The sequence below is a fragment of the Hemicordylus capensis genome, chromosome 1 (genome assembly GCF_027244095.1).
Source record: "Hemicordylus capensis ecotype Gifberg chromosome 1, rHemCap1.1.pri, whole genome shotgun sequence".
In the NCBI taxonomy this organism is placed as follows: Eukaryota; Metazoa; Chordata; class Lepidosauria; order Squamata; family Cordylidae; genus Hemicordylus; species Hemicordylus capensis.
The window spans coordinates 213,062,070-213,084,362 of NC_069657.1; the positions used below are offsets into that span (position 1 = coordinate 213,062,070).

At 45.6% G+C, this 22,293-nt stretch overlaps 1 protein-coding gene and 2 long non-coding RNA genes across 3 annotated transcripts; 1 reads left to right on the forward strand and 2 right to left on the reverse strand.

The window, feature by feature from the left end:
* Positions 1-5,019: 5,019 nt before the first annotated feature.
* LOC128331862 (maestro heat-like repeat family member 5) lies at positions 5,020-8,714 on the reverse strand. The gene has a single exon (XM_053265869.1). It carries the CDS (start codon positions 8,712-8,714, stop codon positions 5,064-5,066), a length of 3,651 nt encoding a protein of 1,216 aa, XP_053121844.1. The 3' UTR covers positions 5,020-5,063.
* Positions 8,715-10,145: 1,431 nt separating this feature from the next.
* LOC128341215 (uncharacterized) lies at positions 10,146-11,520 on the forward strand. Its single transcript, XR_008314267.1, has 2 exons — positions 10,146-10,732; positions 11,324-11,520. It is a non-coding gene; the product is annotated as an uncharacterized LOC128341215 (long non-coding RNA).
* Positions 11,521-20,814: 9,294 nt separating this feature from the next.
* On the reverse strand, positions 20,815-22,188 carry LOC128338120 (uncharacterized). Its single transcript, XR_008312525.1, has 2 exons — positions 21,602-22,188; positions 20,815-21,011 (listed from the first exon to the last, which is right to left on the reverse strand). It is a non-coding gene; the product is annotated as an uncharacterized LOC128338120 (long non-coding RNA).
* Between the last annotated feature and the right edge of the window lie 105 nt (positions 22,189-22,293).

Consider the following 22,293-nt stretch of genomic DNA (forward strand, 5'->3'; position numbering starts at 1 on the left):
CATGTTGCTGCTGGGGCAAATCGCATGGGTCCTACATTGGAGTTGACACCTGCTGGGAAAGGCATGCCAGTTTGGAAGGCAACGTCAGTGCCGCTGCCTCTGCTTGCATGATGTGGTACTCAGAAGTTATGCCAGATGTGTGGGATCCCCTCAAAGCTTAGTGCAAGTCTACATAAATAATTCTAGCGAGTGAGGGGAAACTCTGTTCAGGTCATGGACCTGTCTTTCTCAGCAGTCTTTAGATGGTGTTAAAGAGAGCCACAGAGATCTGGAATGTGTCCCTGGGTACCCTTACACTTGTCTGTGGTGGATCCCATCTGTCTGAGAGAAATGGCTTGAATTTTTACCTCAGAATTGGCATGACTCTTCCAGCAGGTATTAGCTCCATTGAAGGAGTTGATTCCTGCCGGGTATCAGCAGTATCAACTGGCCCTGCCGAAATGGCCTGGGCATTTATATGCAACCTATTTATATACAACCCCAGCTGTGTGGGTTCCACTCATTGATAAGCAGCTGCCATGTAGTTGGGAGAATGTGTCAAGTATCTACATCTGCCTGAAGGGATCTGATTTGAATATTTAGTCATTCATTCATTCATTCACATACATACATGCATGCATCCATACATGTTTTTCCCCAGGCTGGCATCTCTGCATGAATTGTGAAGGCCACCTTTGCAACTACAAATGCAAAGGGGGCTCAGGTACCTTCAATATTTAAGTTTGGAACGGAGGAAGGGGGGGAATGAGAGAAGATGCAAACATGGTACATCAGAATAGATGTGCTTAAAGAGCAACGGGTTTAAACAGAAGGAATTATATATTTTTTAATTGTAATGTTCATAAGCAAAAGCAAAAATGCTGCACAGAAATGAAATAAACAACACACACACACCAAAAAAAAAGGAGAGTGGGGAGAAGAATTTTGAGTATTCGGACCTGTAGGCCTTTTCTTGCTTCTTGACTCACGTGTGTCAATAAGACCAAAAGAATTGCTGTTTATGATCAAAACAGACATCCATCTAGTCCACCATTCCGTGCACGTATATCCAAGAAATTGAAACTGTAGACCAGTCGAACTATAACGGCCTTCTCCAAGGAATTCTGGGAATTGTAATGTGGTGAGGGTGGTGAGCATTCTCTCTTAATGCACAGAATGGTAGACTAGATGTTTTAATCCTCCAGGTTCATTTAATGGTCTTTCTGGCTGCATTTGCCTATTATTATTATTATTTCTTGTTTACACAGTCAGACAGGTGTTATTGACTGGTTTGTTTTATCCAGACATCGAGTCCTTCCCAAGGACCTGGGATGGCTGAATTTTATTATCAATATTATCTCTTGTTTACACAGTCAGATAGGTGTTATTGACTGGTTTGTTTTATCCAGACATCGAGTCCTTCCCAAGGACCTGGGATGCCAGAATTTTATTGTCAATTGTTATAGATGTCGCAGAATATAGGCTGTTCCCGGTAAAGCTGCTTTTTGTAATTGGCTGATGGTGATTTCTGTGGCTGCTATGGTGTTGAGGTGCTCTTCAAGGTCTTTTGGAACTGCACCCAGGGCGCCAATTACCACTGGCATTATTTGGGTCTTTTTCTGCCACAGCCTTTCAATTTCCATTTGTAGATCTTTGTATTTGGTGATTTTTTTCTATTTCTTTTTCTTCTATTCTGCTATCTCCTGGTATTGCTATGTCGATTATTTTGACTTGCTTTTCTTTCTTCTCGACTACAGTTATATCTGGTGTATTGTGTGGAAGATGTTTGTCTGTTTGCAGTCGGAAGTCCCATAATATTTTTACATCTTCATTTTCTTCAACTTTTTCAATTTGATGATCCCACCAATTTTTGGCTAGAGGTAGCTTGTATTTTTTGCAGATGTTCCAGTGTATCATCCCTGCTACTTTGTCATGCCTTTGTTCGTAGTCGGTCTGTGCAATCTTTTTACAACAGCTGATTAGGTGGTCCATGGTTTCATCTGCTTCTTTACAAAGGCGGCACTTGCTGTTTGTGGTGGATTTTTCGACTTTTGCTCTTATTGCATTTGTTCTTAGTGCCTGTTCTTGTGCAGCCAGTATTAAACCCTCTGTTTCTTTCTTCAAGTTGCCATTCTTAAGCCATTGCCAGGTCTTGGTGATGTCTGATTTTCCACTTATATTGTGCAAATATTGACCATGCAGTGGTTTATTTCTCCATTTTTCTGCTCGGTTCTTGACTTGTTATTTCTTGTAGGCCTGCTTTGTTTCATTGGTGTTGAATAGTTTCGCATTATTGACCATTTGAAGTGCATCTTTTTCACTGTCCTTGATATATTCTTCAAGGCCTCTTTTCTCCTCCTCTACTGTTTGATGGACTTGCAGCATTCCTCTTCCACCTGAGCTGTGAGGGAGGTATAGCCTATCAACATCACTGCGGGGCTGCAGAGCATGATTGATGGTCATGATTTTCCTGGTCTTACGATCTAGCGTCTCTAGCTCTGCCTGGGTCCAGTCTATTATTCCTGCAGTGTATCTGATAACAGGTATAGCCCAGGTGTTTATGGCTTGTATGGTGTTCCCGCCATTGAGTTTGGACTTGAGGATTTTTTTAACTCTCCTGATGTATTCACTTCCAATTTTTCTTTTAACTTCAGTGTGTGGGATGTTATCAGTCTAGAGAATGCCCAAGTATTTGTAAGGTTCTTTCTCTTCCAGGTTCTTGATCTTGCTTCCATTGGGCAGTTCTATTCCTTCTGTTTTTCTTATTTTCCCTCTGTTCATTATTAATGCAGCACACTTGTCTAGTCCAAACTCCATTGCTATATCTCTACTGAATATACGGACAGTGTTTAGCAGTGATTTGATTTCTGACTGGGACTTTCCATACAACTTCAGATCGTCCATGTACAGCAGATGGTTGATTTTAATTGATGTTTTAGATGTTTGGTATCCGAGGCCTGTTTTGTTTAGTATTTGTGAAAGTGGGGTCATGGCGATTACAAACAACAGAGGGGATAGTGAGTCCCCTTGGAAAATGCCTCTTCTAATGCTAACCTGTCCAAGTGTCTCGCCATTGATTGTTAACTGTGTACTCCACATGCTCATTGCCTTTTTTAATAAATATCTGAATGTTTTTGCTGACACCAGTTGTTTCTAAACATTGTAGTATCCATGTGTGAGGCAAGGAATCGAAGGCTTTCTTGTAGTCAATCCATGCAACACTTAGATTGGTTTTTCTTCTCTTGCAATTTTCTAAAATCATTTTGTCAATCAGCAGCTGGTCTTTTGTGCCTCTGGTGTTCGGGCAATTTCCTTTCTGTTCAACGGGAAGCTGTTTGTTAGTTAATAAGTGTTGCATCAGTTCATCTGCTATTATTCCAGTTAATAATTTGAACATGGTTGGCAGGCAGGTTATCGGTCTATAATTACTTGGAGCTGCACCTTTTGCTGGGTCTTTCATGATGAGATGAGTTTTCCCTGTTGTTGTTGTTCTTGTTGTTGTTGTTGTTATTTTGCATTAAACCAGAGTTTGCCAAACCCATGTTTAATTTTTAAAAGCATGAATTGCACCACAGACATCCATCCAACCACAGCCCAGCACCCTCTTGTTTCAGGGTAGGGGCGGCACTCCCTCTCCCTTCTCCCTCTTCCAAGCTCCATAGTGCTCACACCACCAGACTGTGGGCAAGGCATCAGCACATCTGCAGGGTGGCAGCCATTAGCCATGATCTTCAAGGGGTTGTGCCAAGCATGATTTCGCCTTTTCAGAATGAATGGGCCACTTGCCCCTAGAACTTTTATACAATGGATCCCTCCTCTGCAGGCAACCTCAGCAAAGAAAGGGCATTTACATCCCTTTTAATGGCATGCAAGAGCTTCTCCTAAAACAGAGCCACCCCCGTAGGAGTCTTGGACCAAAAGAGTCTTGCACAAGCACAATTGCTGCAACAGGGGGGATGTTGAGGGGCACTATTTTTCTGTAACTCTGGGGAGGAATCATGAGGACTTCCTAGGAGGGAATATGTATATGAGGGTGGGCAAAGGATCCCTGGGTCTGGTCCACTGTGACTAAGGATGCTTTTGCAATGGCAGACCCTGGCCAAGCAGTCCAGGGACACCAGGCTCCTGCCCCCGTGTTGGCTTGTCGGCTGGGAAATAGCTCCTCTCATGAGAGGGCCAGTCCACTGGACAGCACTAGAGGCTCCAAGACCTTCAGTCCTCTGGCGGACTACGCTCTCATGAGCTAGACCATCCAAATAAAGGGGCCACCACTTGTGTGGTGGACTGGCAAAGGGCCTGCTTGAACTGCTACTTTGTGGCAGTTGCCAAGACAGGAAGAGGTGTTCCCAGGGTACCCATCCCTGTGGCTTGCTTGTGTGGAGCAACTAGACTGGGCAGCATCTGCTGACTGGCCCACATGCATGTCTGCATGGCCTTAACCTCTTGTGAGAGAGCTGTCTTCTGCAGAAGGGGCATCATCAAACCATTAAAAAACCAGCTATAAATAATGCAATAATAATAAAACAAATCAATGCGAGTGAACTGGCTAAGACTGGCTCACATACAGACGAATGACACACCAACTGGAGAGTGTTTCCATTGCACAAGGGGTGGGGGTTGCTTTTGACAGTCCTCCTTTCCTCCTGCAGACATCCTGAAAATATACAGTATCCTTAATGGTTCGGTGACCCTTAGGAACATCGTTTTGGGAGGCACAAGTGGCTGCGGAGGGAGAGCGGATCACTGAAAACTGCCCCTCTCCCTTGCACCACCTGCTTCCATTGGTGTGATGTTTGTTTGTATACTGGCCATTATTCCCTGATTTAATATACTATACTGCTCTTCCTGGCAAAGCAGTTTACAACAGCTCAAAGCAGTGACTGACAACAGTAAAAATAGCATCTAAAAACACAACTACAAATAATATGAAATAGTATAAAATAAGCAACAACATTACAGCTAGCAGGTGGTGGTTTAATGCACTAAAGAAATTGTCCAAAATAATCTCTCAACATTCTAGAAAAAAATCAGTGTTGTCCATTAAAAAAAAATAAAAATAAAGATCTTGCTCATTATGTTTTCCTTCACTTTCTGGTCTCACTCGCCATGCTGCTTCTCCGGACAGATGTGCTGTGGATGGTTTTAGGATTGACCCGATGCCCACAGTGTCTCAGGAACTCCTCAATGGCCTCAGCAGCAGTCTTGGCCACAGTGGGTTCGTGGTCTGCTTGGAGCTCTCGGAGAGTCATATAAATATTTTCAATTTCTTTGGTGGACAAATCTTGCTTCATGTAATGTGCGTTGCACCCGATCAGTATGGCCGCTGCCTCTCGGTGGGAAGTGAACCTGCTCTTCAGAGAGTCTACCATCTGGGCTGCCATTTCTGGTAACTTCTCTCTGTTCTTCTGCATAATGTACTTGCAGATGGTTCTATAAACATAGAAGGGGGCAAAATTGGGATCAAGCTCTCCAAGATCTTTGGGCATGTCTCCCCAGTTCATATAGTGGATACAGGTGGCAAATGCATCCTTAGAGACTACCCTGGTCCAAGGGTCCGTCAGTTGAACTAAGAGGGGAACAAAGGCTTTGGAAACGTCTTCCTTCAGGCTCTGTTTGGGGCCATCTTTCATTCCCTTCAACATCATCCCAAACAGACCAATGGAAGAAGCCCGCATTTCACTGTCATGGTCATTAAAGTACCTCAGGAGATGAGGGATGAGGGTCAACCCCATGGGTGCATAATCCTTTGTGTCCAAGTGCCGGAACATATTGTGGAGGGTCTTAATGGACTCTTTGGCAACGTTCCTGTCAGAATCTAAGGCACAGGTCAGCAGGGGAGAGAGGAAGGGCTCCAGAGCCTTCTCCTTGAAGGAATGCTGCAGAAAGTACCCCAGCCCTCGGATACTGAGGATCTGCATGAGCGGGCAGGGCTGCCCCATCCATTCTCGGAGGACATCCAGGATGTCTTGCTTGACATACAATGGGCCAATCTCTCTGTGGAAAAGAAGCTCGGTGAAGCAGGCCATCCCAATCGTCCTCTCCTTAATGTGTGGACGGTGCAGGTATGTATAGGCCAATTTGAAAGTCACGTTGAGGTGCATTTTGTTATATTCAAACAAAACCCTCATAAGCTGAAAAAGGCCTTCAAAGAAATTCTCTGGGGTGGCCAGCATGTCCCAACAGCCTTGCGTCCCCAGAATGTTGTACTCCTTTCCATAGCTTGCACATGTAATCAGGTTTTTCAGAGCCTGGATGGCAGAGCCCAGTGGGGTGTCAGGGAACTCAGCATTACTTGAGCTGTTGGATCCTCTCCTTCCTGTTCCGATGACCATATAGATCTGCGTAACCAGGGCAATGAGCAAGTGGGCAAATGTGCCCTGGATCTCATCCACAGGCTCAGGTGAGGAGAGGATCAAACACAAAGCGTTGGTAGCTGCGATAGGCACAAGAGATGTGCTGTGACGCCTCTGGTCGATGTCTGAAAGAGACTCTTTATCCTTCAGCCTCTTGAGCAGTGGTCTTATTAGCCTCATGCGCAAATGTGGCTCGCAGGCCAGGGCCTTCCACATCTCTGCTATGCTCTTATTGCATTCCAGGGAGCATTCAAGAAGGCTGTCTAAAACACCATTCAGGCGTTTCAAAGCTAAGTTGCACAGAGCTTTCAGGGTCTCCTCTTTGGTGACAGGGTCAGTAATAGCAGGAAGATTTTGGTAAAGGTCCTTGATCATTGTGGGCAGGTCCTGCACGTCCACCCCACATTCCTCCAGGAAGGAGCTCAGCAGCACACCTGCCCCCCGAGAGATGGCCACCTCTTCGTGCCTGAGATGGACTATGGCTTTGAGTGCAAGCTCTGAGATCTGGCTGGGAGCTAGGTGCTCTCCAAAAGCTTTTGCGATCTTTGTGGGATTCTTGAAGAATACGGAGGGGCCAGAAACCAAAAAATCTTCTCGGAACCATTTCACAATGTTCCCTTTCTTATTCTTTGGTTTCTTCTCCATATCCCTCTCCTGCTGGCCCATAATGATACGGTGGAGATAGTATAGAGCCTCTGCAGCCTGCATACCAATGTCCTTCACACTGTCAGCAATGCGAAGGGACAGCATTGCCACCAGATGTCCAAGCAAGGAGAACTCCTGGGTGAAAGCAAAATCCGAGCGTTCAGAGGCAAACTTCAGTATGTAGTTGGTGCTACTAACTGCCCTTCCCCGCTCGTATTTCTTGGGGGATTCAATCCAGCCATTTGTATGCAACAATATCTCCTTTAATGTTTCAGTATTAGGGCTCTCAGACAGCAAGCCAGTGAGCATGCTGTTGCAGGCATTGACGGTCTGTTGATAAAAGTCCTGTGTCTGGGTGGGGTGCGCCGGGCTGCCAGCTCTCAGCTTTGTCACCTCCAGAGAGGGCAGAGAGAAGACCTTCTCCACACTTTTGCACACTAGGCTAGATCTGATGTCTGAGTCCAATGGGGGCTTCCAGGCAGTCAGACAGGAGATGGTGATGATGGCCTGGTGCAGAACTTGAATGGAGCATGATCCCAGTGGCTCTTCATCAAGCACTTCTATAATGCCTGTGGCCAGTTCAGTTTTATGGGGGACACAGAAATCTTCCTTCCCGCAGTGCTGAAGTGCTTTGGTTATCATAACCACAGACCGCAAGAAGCATCGCTTCATTCCCTCATCTTTATCAATGCCTTGCATCTGAAAGAGGATCTCTGCTACAAAAAGTTCTGCTTGTGGAAACATGTCCTCTGCCTTTGCCCCAACAGCTGCGTAACCGTAGCACAGCATCAGAGTAGCACGCATCCATCTCTCAAAGCCAGGTTTTTGTAAAGATTTCCTTTTACGAACTGAGTGACCATAATCCCCAAGTATGGCCAGTATCTCAGGCAAATGGCAAGAAGCCACCAGGCCAACTGCTTCAGAGATTGCCTCTCTATCCTCGTCCTGTCCTGCTAATTTCAGGAGTATATGCAAGTGTTTACAAACCAAATCTTTGTTTCTTGACTCCCGCAGTTTCACCCCATAGTAGTAATAAAGGGCAGTCTTATCTTGGCTAGGTGTTTTGGGGCTCTTTTGGGGTCCTGCCGTTTTCTGGCTTGCAGCAGAGATGCCTGCTGCTGTCAGTCTCCTTGTAGCTTGTCTGGGGTCTGTAGCAGGAGTCCGCTGGAGAGACTGCTGGAGGTGAGCCAGGATGGTGTCTAGGACTTCACTCTCATCCATCGTCTCCACTGCTTCTCTGGCAGGTTTCCCTTTCAGTAGCTTCTTGCTGTTCAAAAGATAGCTGAAATTCTCATCAGAGCATTCTAGCAAGGAAGATGCTCCTCCCTCTGACGGTTTCCTTTTTGGCATTAGCCTGGCGCTTGTCTTTGGCTTAGCGGCAGGCAGCTTTGGCAAGAACTGTTCCTTGGATGTCTTGCCTTGGACTCGACATGGGTCCCTCCCGTCTGTCGTATTAGCCCCTAGACCAGACTCGGAGGGTTGAGGCTGCACCAGTTTGGGGAGGGCTACTGGCTGGGACCTCTCCGTGAGCTCAGCAGATGCCGGCACAAGAGGTTTGAGCAAGATCGGCAAGATCTGGGATGTTCCCTGGTTGGCTGGTTCTTGGAAACTTGATGGCTGAAAGCCTGTGGTTCGGACAGCCTCCCGACTCTCTCGCCGACCTCGACTAGTCTGAGGAGCAGGCCCCTTACTCTCCACAGCCTTGCTCTTTAGGAGCTCCTTTATGAAAGGATTCATCCTCAAAGGGACTAATCTTCCAAACTTTGATGCTTTTTAAAAATTTCCACACTCAGGAGAAGCCCTTGTGCACCACTGCTCTCTCCTCCTTAGCTTTGTGAAAAGCCTCCAGGCCACTGGAAACAAGGGCCTTGAGGTTAAACCCTTATTTATGACATCACTGGGAGTGAGATGACGTCAGCAAACAAGAAACCTCTTGCTCAGCTGCCTTAAGACAATGGGATGGGTGTGTGCAGGGGAGGCTTGCCAAAAGTAAACATGGCATTGTTGCAGTGCAGCCAGTAACTGCCTGGCCAATGCATGCTGGGGAGTGAAGGCAGAGACAGCTAGAATGGATCTCACTACCTCAGGCTGCAGGTGGGCAGGCCCAGTTTTCAAGCAATCCCACATTAAAAAAGCAAATAGAAAACTGGCATGTCAGTGAGAATGATTCTCTTCCAGACCTGGCCAGCCATTCTGATTTTCTGGTTTTTTTAAGTGAGAAATTTCCACATATGCCACAAAAAAGATGAAGAAAGGACTTCAATATAAATGGCAGGCAAACAATTGAATTAGATACAACATAAATATAAAATACTAAAGTTAATCCCCTGAACTAACATCAGTCTTTGCCAATTACCAATTTAAAACCAGATATATCACCAGCAATAGACATAAGTGAGTGATGCTATGTAGTTCCAAAAGAGTTCCCACCTCATATAAAAAAGGGTATCTTGATTATGACGGCTGTCAGGTTTTAAAGATGAGGAGACTTTATTCATTATCATAACGTCCCAAGTTTTTACAAACCGGCCTCTGATAGAGATGTGACCCCTTTTTCTCTATACAGATCCAATTCAGGGGTGTGCACGAACTGCGGTTCCAGCACTGGTTTGGCGCCAAACTAATTGGACAAGTTCTGAACTGTTTGGTGCTGTGGGAGGGGACCAGGGAGAGGGAGCTTTAAGAAAGCAGGAGCGGGAGCTTTAAGATAAGGACCTGCTCTCCACCACCCCATGCTACTTCCTGCTAGGGCGGTGCTCGGCCCACATACCCCTGTGCAGCGCCAGCATGCATATGGCGTCCGCATGTTAATAAACAAGTCATCTGAAAGGCTTTAATATGTCTTCCAGGTGGGAAAGAGCTTGGCCGAAAATTGTGGCTATTGGGGAAGGAGGTAGAGCAAGTTGATATCTCCATTTATCCCAGTCTTGTCAGCTGATGTGTACATAAAGATTGTCTATCCTTCAAGTCTTGCCAGAGGACATCTTCCACATTGTGTGGGAAACGGTTCTGATTCTCAAAGTTTGGCCCAGGCTTGTGAATTACGTGATGATAGAAGTTTAGGCTTTTGTGTCAGAAGAGCTGCCTCATAGTAGAGACGCAAGTGAGGTGTCGATTGCAGTCCACTTACTAAGAGGTTAGCTGTTGGTGAGTTACAAAGCAAACAATTTATTTTTCTGAATTTAGGTTCAAATTTTAATTTCCCCAGTAAATAGGAGATATCAAGGTTCTAATCTACCGAATGCATTCTCTGAATCCAGTGCTAAGATGGCTACCATTTTTGTTTTTGTTTTTCAGTTAGTTAATGATATCCAAAGTCTGGCAAGTATTGTCTATTGTGTTCCTATTTGGGACAAACCCTGACTGGTCTGAATTAATGCATTTGCCAATGAAATTGTTAAATATCTTGGATAAATTTGTGGTGAATGCTTTAGCATCTTGATTGAGTAGGGGTATGGTGCTATCAGAACTTAGACTGGTAGTGTCTCTGTCTGGTTTAGGAATCACCATCATGTTGGCTTCTTTTCAGGATTGAAGGATGTCACCCTTTTCCAGGACATTGTTATATAGCAGAGCTAATGGTTCAAGAAGAAGGATTTCCATTCCCCCCCGTCCCACTTTAAACATCTAGTGGAAAACCAATATGTCCCAGAGATTTGCCAAGTTTAAGAGAATTTATAACAAGATCTATTTCTTTTTTCTGAAATAGGAGCTTCCATCAGCTCTAAATGGTTTGGTTCAAGTGTGCACTGTAGGTGAGTATCAAGTCAGTAATTGTTTCTGATTGAGATTTCTCTGAGGAGTATAGGGTTTGATCATAATTGACAGATTCTAGCAGGATGTCTTCCAGGTTTGACAATCTTTTATGGGATTGAGATGTAAGTCTTTTGACACCCTGTGACTGAATATTATTGTTTCCTGGCTTTACTAAATATTTACTGGCACGTAAATCCTTTCCCTTAATAGTTCTGTTGTATGTATAATTCCCCCCCCCCCCGGGGTTTATAGGTATTGGAGGGTTCTAGATCAGATCTAGCTTTCTGATGTTTATTATGTTTATTATAAAACATAATAACATCTATATTAACTCCATAGTAACCCATATGAATGCTCCTTCTATTCATCCACCCAAACTGGCTCATAAACATATATCAATTTTGCTGTTTGCCGATGACATGGTTCTCCTGTCACTGACTCCAGTTGGCCTAAGGTGGGCGCTTGCATCACTCAGCTCTTTTTGTTTATACATTTTTATTATACATGTTTATTATACATTTTCTTGTTTCTAGATAGTTTATGTTGGTGCTCTAAATTCCTAATATCTTTCAACATCTTTTGTCTTTCAGCGTTCCTGATTCTATTCACCTGTGCAGCTCGATTGATGAATTTACCTTTTAGTGTTGCCTTAAAAGCTTCCCATACAATTTTTATTTCTATGTTACATTTTAGATTAAAATCAAAATATTCATTTATCTTTTTTTCTAGCTCAGCTGTAACAAACTTGTTGTTTAATAAACAGGTGTTCAATCACCAAGAAAATGTCTTTTTCTTGTCCACCTGTGGTTGTAATAGACACAATGCCCAGTTATGGTTTGACCAAGACCTTTCACCTGTTAGAGTATCCTGCAAGTAATGTTGGAGGGTAACTGTTAAACATATATAATCTATTCTAGAGTACGTCTGATGTGCAGCAGAAAAATAAGTGTAATCTCTCTCTGATGGATGAGTCATCCTCCATGATTCAATTGGATTTTTTCAACTATAATGCAAATGGGGCTTTAGATATGTTTTGGATATGTTTTTGTCCACAAAATGTGTCTCATGTGGGATCTCAATAAGCATTAAAGTCCAACCATGATCCAGTCTTTTATCTTGTTTTCTTTTGTGCTTTTAAATACAGCTTTAAGAAATATATATTGCCCAGTATTATGTGCATAAATAGTAGAGAGAGGCAATTTGATTCCCACCGAATCAGGGGTGATTTGCATATTCCACTGCAAATTGAATTGCCGCTTAAATGAAGGGCTGATCTGAGGCTGAATCGAATCAGCCCTAGTTCAACGCAGATTGATTGAACTGATTTGCATTGCGGGTGCCATTTTGTCTCTGTGTTTTTCCCTTGCTGGTTGGCTCAAGCTCACCTTGCTTCTTGGTTAGCTTGCTCTCATTCAAATCAAGTGTTGACATGGGCAACAGCATCCCCATTGTCTGGGGAGAGGGAGCAGTGAGGGGGGGAGGCCAAAGGAGCCAGCAGCCCCAGTGCCACCACCAAAATGGACTCTGACCAAGAGCAGCATGGTGTGGGCCGACTTTGCATTCTGCCCTGCCGACCGACACCACGGTGTCTGCATCCACTGCAGGACACAGGCCAGCAGGGGTAAGGATCCCAAGCACTGTGGGATGGTGACAATGCTGCAGCACCTGTGATGGCATCACCCGGGGGTCCCTGATCCTGCTGGCAGTCATAGGCTTGGCATGTCCTCAACTAGTGGCAAGGCACCTGCTCCTGCTCCCAAGCAGGGGAGGTTGCCTGTGCAGTGGGTGAAGTTGGTGGGCAAGTAGTCTGGTCGCCCAAAGTCTCATCTCATCTCCCCGGCCACTGGGGAGATGATTGCTTTGGACGACCAGCCATTCCAGGTGGTGGAGAATGCTGGCTTCTGCTGGCTGCGCAGACTGCTTGGCCCCAACTACAAGATTCTCTCATCCCCCACCTTCAGCTGGTGGGTGGTGCCCTCCCTGAAACAAGCATGCAGGGAGTCCACGTATGGGTTGCTGCGCACAACAGCGCCTGCCACCAGTTTGCACTTCACTGCAGATCTGTGGACCAGCCACAAAAGGAGGCAACACTGCTTATGTGTCCCTCACAGCGCAGTGGTGGGGACAGGAGAGCGAGGGGACATCTGTGGCCAGCCCCTCCCATGCAGCAAAGCACAGGTTGGCTGTGCTGCATGTGGAGGTGCTGGACACCGACCACACAGCTGCTGAGCTCTCAGCAGCCATGAATCACCAAGTGGCAGAATGGCTGACCAGGCAGCCAAACCTTTGCCAAGGGTTCATGGTCACCGACAATGCAGCCAACATGACCTTGCACCTGCAGGAGCAAGACCTAGCCATCCACTTCCTGGAAGTGTGGCTTGGAAGTGTGCAACCTGTCCAACCAGGACTGGGCACTGCTTTCCAATCGCGTCTTGGCGCTTGAGGCATCCTTTGTTGCCACGGACAGCTTGTGTGCTGAGACAGAAACACTGAGCCAGGCTTTGCCCGCAGCACTTCTCTTCGAGAAGATGATGGGTGACTTCCAGACCACAATGAGTTCCAGACCACACTGAGAAAGCTATCATCTTGGCAGGTCGGCTGAGGACTGGAGTGCTGGCTTGGTTCAGGACACCCTTAGGTAAACCAGCAGTGCATGTTTTCTCCTGCCTATGTGACCACCTCTGGCCATCTGCCCAGCTGGAGGAGCCTCCAGGCTGCAGAGGTTAGGCAAGCTGAGGATCCAGGGTTGGGGCACAAGCAGGAGAAGGGTGCTGTAGCACCTACTGCTAGTGTGCAGTTCACCCCTAGCAGCCGTACTATGACTACCGCTTCCCAGTCCAGAAGCTTGGTGTCCCTGGCAGGGCCAAGTGAGCTGACGGTTCCACCTCCGCACTCCATGTGGTGGTTCATGGAGGGATTCCTTTGCGCCTTGCCAGCGGTAGGGGAAGAGCCCACCAGTGCTGAGCAGTGTGTGTGACAGTACCTGCAGGAGCCAGTGGCAGGCGAGTAGAGAGAGCCAATCCAGTTTAGGGCAACACTCCCACCCAGTGCAACACCACTGGCAGCTTGCCACACCACAGCCAACCCCAACCCAGATGTGTCACAGTCTACCTCTTTGCTCTGCTGACACATGCAGGCAGGTATTCAAGCCACTTCCATGACTGATGATGAGACATGGACTGATGCCCTAACCCATGTGTTTGGCTTTCAGCCCGGGCCCAGCAGCAATCTGAGCCCATGGTGTGTTAATCAGACACAGTTCTGAACCATTTGGTGCTGCGGGAGGGCATCGGGGAGAAGGAGCTTTAAGAAAGCAAGAGCAGAAGCTTTAAGATGAGATGGAGAGGAGAGCTGGTTTTGTGGTAGCAAGCATGACTTGTCCCCATAGCTAAGCAGGGTCTGCCCTGGTTGCATATGAATGGGAGACTTGATGTGTGAGCACTGCAAGATATTCCACTCAGGGGATGGAGCCGCTCTGGGAAGAGCAGAAGGTTTCAAGTTCGCTCCCTGGCTTCTCCAAGACAGGGCTGAGAGAGATTCCTGCCTGCAACCTTGGAGAAGCCGCTGCCAGTCTGTGAAGACAATACTGAGCTAGATAGACCAATGGTCTGACTCAGTATATGGCAGTTTCCTATGTTCCTATGTCCTACTCTCCACTACCCCATGCCACTTCTTGCTGGGGTGGTGCTCAGCCCAAGTACCCCTGTATGCACATGGCCTCCGCATGTTAATGTGAACAAGTCAAGTTTAGTGAGTCTGACTTTTTTCCACATTTGAAAGGCTTTAATATGTCTTCCAGGTGGTAAAGAGCTTGGCCCAAAATTGTGGCTATTGGGGAAGGAGTTGGAGCAGGTTGATATCTCCAGTTCTCCCAGGTTTGTAAGCTAATGAGTACATAAGGATTGTCTATCCTTCAATTCTTGCCAGAGTAAATCTTCCACATTGTGTGGGAAACAGTTCTGATTCTCAAAGTTTGCCCCAGGCTTGTGAATTATGTGATGATAGAAGTTTAGGCTTTTGTGTCAGAAGAGCTGACTCATAGTAGAGACGCAAGTGGAGTGTTGATTGCAGTCCACTTACTAAGAGGCTAGCTGCTGGTGAGTTATAAAGGGTATGATCACCCTACCTATCATCCAACCTACAAAACAATCTGGCAATTGTTCTTTAATGAATTTTTGTATTTTAGCTGTGTCAGTAAGTCATTGAGCTACTACCCAATGCACTCTGATGTCCCTACGACCTTCCCATGGGGAACAATGGGGTGATTTGAGTTCCCCATTGTTTCCCACGGGCGATTTATGGATTTCTCCAATATTTCTGATCTTCAAATCAATTCACTTTTTTACGATTTGATCTGAAATATTTTTGCACAGCCCTAGCCATGGGGGTGAGAGAATTCTTGTCCTGTGACACTAGTAGTTTTGTGAAAGCTTTGTGAAAAGCCTCCAAGCCTCTGGAAACAAGGGCCTTGAGGTTACACCCTTATTTATGACATCACCGGGAGTGAGGTGACATCAGCAAACAAGAAACCTATTGCTCAGTTGACTTAAGTCAATGAGATGGGTGTGTGCAGGGGAGGCTTGCCAAAAGTAAACATGGTATTGTTGCAGTGCAGCCAATAACTGCCTGGCCTATGCATACATGGGAATGGTGGTAGAGAAACCTTGAATGGATCTCACCACTTCAGACTGCAGGTGGTCGGGCCAATTTTTTTTAAAGCAATCCCACATAAAATAGATCCCTACAAATAGAAAACTGGCATGTCAGCGAGAATGATTCTATTCCAATCCAGACCTGCGCCAGCTATTCTGATTTTCTGGGGGGTTTTTAACTGAGAAATTTTCATGTATGCCGCCTGAGCATGCTACATGGTATGCCCCCAAAGAGTAAAGAATACTGAGAAATTTGGGAAACATTAATTTCATTCCAAACATTGGTGTGATTCAGCCAAACTAGGAGCTTTTATGCTTCACTGATATTAACAAGAGGCAGTTAAATTAGACCAGCACAATAAACCCTCTACTAATATAAGAGCTAATGGCTCTTGTTTGAACTTTTTGTCAAGTTCTATAAGAAATGTTGTACATTGAGGTTCATGCCCCGTCTAATCAGGTTACTGATTTCAAACACAGATCTACCAGTTTTACTGCACAGATGTTGCTGGAGTAATTGAAACCTGCAATGATTTCCAAATCATTATCCTATAATCTTTTTAAAGAAATCAATAAAGAGAGTCTACCTTTACAGGATATTGTCTAATGAGACACTAACTCAAAGCCACTGTTAGTCTCCGGGCAGCATTTCACATCAAGCAAGTGTTGTCAGTTTTGTTCCTCACTCCTTTTTGACACATCAGCTTCAGTCTGTCTTGCACTTTGAGTGAAATTCACACCTTAGACAACTGTTCTGGAGCAGTCTTCAGGGACTGAAGGGGGGAAGTATGGAAAAATATCCTTCCTCCCATTAGCCTAGTCAGTGAATGACTCCACTGCTTCCAACCCATCCATTCCATTCTATTCCATTCTAGAGTCTAGCAAAATTTTGGAGGAGTCCAGTCCAGACCTAGCAACTAACCAACTATAAAATTATGAGGACCCTTGGAGAATGTTAAGGAGTCAGGGAACTAAATGACCAGGCTCAAACTATCATACTCTGGACACATTATGTGAAGAACCACCTCCCTTGAGAAGTTCATAATGCTGGGGAAAGTTGAAGGAAAGAGAAGAAGAGGACGACCAGCAACAAGGTGGATGGACTCGATTACGACAGCACTGAATGCACCACTGAGAGACCTTAAAGGCCAAGTTGAAGACAGATCATCCTGGAGAGAATCTATCTATGTGGTTGCTATGAGTCGACACCAACTTGACGGCAATCTATCTGTCTGTCTGATGGTCTGCTCAAATCTGATCCCTTCAGGCAGATGTAGATACCTGACACATTCTCCCAGCTACATGGCAGCTGCTTATCAATGAATGGAACCCACCCAGCTGGGGTTGTGTATAAATAGGTTGCATTTTAATGACCAGGCCATGTTGACAGGGCCAGTTGATACTGCTGATATCTGGCAGGTATCAACTCCTTCAATGGAGCTAATACCTGCTGGAAGAGTAATGCCAATTCTGAGGTAAAGATTCAAGCCATTTCTCTCAGACAGATGGGATCCACCACAGACAAGTGTAAGGGTACCCAGGGACACATTCCAGATCTCTGTGGCTCTCTTTAACACCTTCTAAAGACAGCTGAGAAAGACAGGTCAGTGACCTGAACAGAGTTTCCCCTCATTCGCTAGAATTATTTCTGCAGACGACCTTGCACTAAGCTTTGAGGGGATCCCACACATCTGGGAGAACTTCTGAGTACCACATCATGCAAGCAGCGGCAGCGGCATTGACGTTACCTCCCAAATTGGCATGCCTTTCCCAGCAGGTGGCAACTCCATTGAAGGACTCATGCAATTTGCCCCAACAACATGACGGTCATTTTCATGCAAGCCATTTCCATACAATTCCCAGCTGTGTGGACTCCACTCATGGATATGCAGCTGATACGTAGTTGGGAGAATGTAAGCTGCCCTGAGCCACTTTTAATATTAACTGCCCTGAGTCAGTTTTGGAAGGGCAGTATAGATAGGGCTGGTAAAAAAACAACTACCACAAACCCGAATTGAGCATGTTACATGGTATGCCCCCAAACAGTAAAGAATACTGAGAAATTTGGAAAACATTAATTTCATTCCAAACGTGGATGTGATTCAGCCGAACTAGGAGCTTTTATTCTTCATTGATATTAACAAGAGGCAGTTAAGAGTACAGTATGTATTAACAAAGACTGGATGATGCCTTGCATTTTGTTTGCTTATTGATTACATTTAGTAACCCACCTTTGAACAACTTGTTGCTAAAGATGTCTCAATAAACCCACAGCACAAAAAACAATGTCTCACGGGTAAACTAGAAGCGATTTTAAATTTGATCATGTATGTTTATTGGCATTTTTGGCTAAATAGCAGCTTCAGGCAGCCTGTCCTAGACCTGGACTGCAACAAGAGGGGAAAGCTATTTAACGCTTTGCCCCACGATGATCTTGATCTGGACAGGGGGTTAAATAGCCGCTATTTAATAAAAAGAAAGCATATACGGCCAAATGAAATATTAAAGTGACATCAGGTTGACCTTTGGAAAAGACATTTAAACAGATTTGTGCCACAAGCTTCACTGACAATACAATTTAGTTTATGTACTAAAAATTAAATGGCTGAAGGTCATTAAATTATCTTTGTGAACCAGAAAAAGACCAAAGATTTCTATCAACTGATTCAGAGAGAATCAGAGATTAAACCAAATGCAACCTAACACATAATCACTTGCATTTCTTTTCTTCCAAACAGAAGCTGTATGGCCCAGGTCATGCACAGGCCCATTGTACTGGCATAGTGGCCTCAAAAATGGCCACTGCGCAGGTGGGAGGAGGCCAAAGAGTGGCCAAATAGCCAATTTCTTAAATAAGAGAGGCCAGCAGGGGGAGGGGAAAACCTCTGCAGATCCACACACACACAAACCCCCACTGCCTCAGATAACTTCCCCAGAGGGAGTAAGTGTAAACAAACAAACAAACAAACAAACAAATAAATACCTTATGAACCTCCACCGGACCGGAGGAAACCCAGCGGAAGAGGCAGTGCTGTACCTAACTGGCCTGGTCTGGTTCAGGTCCAGTTCAGTCTCGAACTGAACCCAACCAGCCGGTTCAATGTACACCCCTACCTTGGGTGTACATTGGGGTTGGCTGTGGTGTGGCAAGCTGCCAGTGGTGTTGCACTGGGTGGGAGTGTTGTCCTAAACTGGATTGGCTCTCTCTACTCGCCTGCCACTGGCTCCTGCAGGTACTGTCACACACACTGCTCAGCACTGGTGGGCTCTTCCCCTACCGCTGGCAAGGCGCAAAGGAATCCCTCCATGAACCACCACATGGAGTGCGGAGGTGGAACCGTCAGCTCACTTGGCCCTGCCAGGGACACCAAGCTTCTGGACTGGGAAGCGGTAGTCATAGTACGGCTGCTAGGGGTGAACTGCACACTAGCAGTAGGTGCTACAGCACCCTTCTCCTGCTTGTGCCCCAACCCTGGATCCTCAGCTTGCCTAACCTCTGCAGCCTGGAGGCTCCTCCAGCTGGGCAGATGGCCAGAGGTGGTCACATAGGCAGGAGAAAACATGCACTGCTGGTTTACCTAAGGGTGTCCTGAACCAAGCCAGCACTCCAGTCCTCAGCCGACCTGCCAAGATGATAGCTTTCTCAGTGTGGTCTGGAACTCATTGTGGTCTGGAAGTCACCCATCATCTTCTCGAAGAGAAGTGCTGCGGGCAAAGCCTGGCTCAGTGTTTCTGTCTCAGCACACAAGCTGTCCGTGGCAACAAAGGATGCCTCAAGCGCCAAGACGCGATTGGAAAGCAGTGCCCAGTCCTGGTTGGACAGGTTGCACACTTCCAAGCCACACTTCCAGGAAGTGGATGGCTAGGTCTTGCTCCTGCAGGTGCAAGGTCATGTTGGCTGCATTGTCGGTGACCATGAACCCTTGGCAAAGGTTTGGCTGCCTGGTCAGCCATTCTGCCACTTGGTGATTCATGGCTGCTGAGAGCTCAGCAGCTGTGTGGTCGGTGTCCAGCACCTCCACATGCAGCACAGCCAACCTGTGCTTTGCTGCATGGGAGGGGCTGGCCACAGATGTCCCCTCGCTCTCCTGTCCCCACCACTGCGCTGTGAGGGACACATAAGCAGTGTTGCCTCCTTTTGTGGCTGGTCCACAGATCTGCAGTGAAGTGCAAACTGGTGGCAGGCGCTGTTGTGCGCAGCAACCCATACGTGGACTCCCTGCATGCTTGTTTCAGGGAGGGCACCACCCACCAGCTGAAGGTGGGGGATGAGAGAATCTTGTAGTTGGGGCCAAGCAGTCTGCGCAGCCAGCAGAAGCCAGCATTCTCCACCACCTGGAATGGCTGGTCGTCCAAAGCAATCATCTCCCCAGTGGCCAGGGAGATGAGATGAGACTTTGGGCGACCAGACTACTTGCCCACCAACTTCACCCACTGCACAGGCAACCTCCCCTGCTTGGGAGCAGGAGCAGGTGCCTTGCCACTAGTTGAGGACATGCCAAGCCTATGACTGCCAGCAGGATCAGGGACCCCCGGGTGATGCCATCACAGGTGCTGCAGCATTGTCACCATCCCACAGTGCTTGGGATCCTTACCCCTGCTGGCCTGTGTCCTGCAGTGGATGCAGACACCGTGGTGTCGGTCGGCAGGGCAGAATGCAAAGTCGGCCCACACCATGCTGCTCTTGGTCAGAGTCCATTTTGGTGGTGGCACTGGGGCTGCTGGCTCCTTTGGCCTCCCCCCCTCACTGCTCCCTCTCCCCAGACAATGGGGATGCTGTTGCCCATGTCAACACTTGATTTGAATGAGAGCAAGCTAACCAAGAAGCAAGGTGAGCTTGAGCCAACCAGCAAGGGAAAAACACAGAGACAAAATGGCACCCGCAATGCAAATCAGTTCAATCAATCTGCGTTGAACTAGGGCTGATTCGATTCAGCCTCAGATCAGCCCTTCATTTAAGCGGCAATTCAATTTGCAGTGGAATATGCAAATCACCCCTGATTCGGTGGGAATCAAATTGCCTCTCTCTACTATTTATGCACATAATACTGGGCAATATATATTTCTTAAAGCTGTATTTAAAAGCACAAAAGAAAACAAGATAAAAGACTGGATCATGGTTGGACTTTAATGCTTATTGAGATCCCACATGAGACACATTTTGTGGACAAAAACATATCCAAAACATATCTAAAGCCCCATTTGCATTATAGTTGAAAAAATCCAATTGAATCATGGAGGATGACTCATCCATCAGAGAGAGATTACACTTATTTTTCTGCTGCACATCAGACGTACTCTAGAATAGATTATATATGTTTAACAGTTACCCTCCAACATTACTTGCAGGATACTCTAACAGGTGAAAGGTCTTGGTCAAACCATAACTGGGCATTGTGTCTATTACAACCACAGGTGGACAAGAAAAAGACATTTTCTTGGTGATTGAACACCTGTTTATTAAACAACAAGTTTGTTACAGCTGAGCTAGAAAAAAAGATAAATGAATATTTTGATTTTAATCTAAAATGTAACATAGAAATAAAAATTGTATGGGAAGCTTTTAAGGCAACACTAAAAGGTAAATTCATCAATCGAGCTGCACAGGTGAATAGAATCAGGAACGCTGAAAGACAAAAGATGTTGAAAGATATTAGGAATTTAGAGCACCAACATAAACTATCTAGAAACAAGAAAATGTATAATAAACATGTATAATAAAAATGTATAAACAAAAAGAGCTGAGTGATGCAAGCGCCCACCTTAGGCCAACTGGAGTCAGTGACAGGAGAACCATGTCATCGGCAAACAGCAAAATTGATATATGTTTATGAGCCAGTTTGGGTGGATGAATAGAAGGAGCATTCATATGGGTTACTATGGAGTTAATATAGATGTTATTATGTTTTATAATAAACATAATAAACATCAGAAAGCTAGATCTGATCTAGAACCCTCCAATACCTATAAACCCCGGGGGGGGGGGAATTATACATACAACAGAACTATTAAGGGAAAGGATTTACGTGCCAGTAAATATTTAGTAAAGCCAGGAAACAATAATATTCAGTCACAGGGTGTCAAAAGACTTACATCTCAATCCCATAAAAGATTGTCAAACCTGGAAGACATCCTGCTAGAATCTGTCAATTATGATCAAACCCTATACTCCTCAGAGAAATCTCAATCAGAAACAATTACTGACTTGATACTCACCTACAGTGCACACTTGAACCAAACCATTTAGAGCTGATGGAAGCTCCTATTTCAGAAAAAAGAAATAGATCTTGTTATAAATTCTCTTAAACTTGGCAAATCTCTGGGACATATTGGTTTTCCACTAGATGTTTAAAGTGGGACGGGGGGGAATGGAAATCCTTCTTCTTGAACCATTAGCTCTGCTATATAACAATGTCCTGGAAAAGGGTGACATCCTTCAATCCTGAAAAGAAGCCAACATGATGGTGATTCCTAAACCAGACAGAGACACTACCAGTCTAAGTTCTGATAGCACCATACCCCTACTCAATCAAGATGCTAAAGCATTCACCACAAATTTATCCAAGATATTTAACAATTTCATTGGCAAATGCATTAATTCAGACCAGTCAGGGTTTGTCCCAAATAGGAACACAATAGACAATACTTGCCAGACTTTGGATATCATTAACTAACTGAAAAACAAAAACAAAAATGGTAGCCATCTTAGCACTGGATTCAGAGAATGCATTCGGTAGATTAGAACCTTGATATCTCCTATTTACTGGGGAAATTAAAATTTGAACCTAAATTCAGAAAAATAAATTGTTTGCTTTGTAACTCACCAACAGCTAACCTCTTAGTAAGTGGACTGCAATCGACACCTCACTTGCGTCTCTACTATGAGGCAGCTCTTCTGACACAAAAGC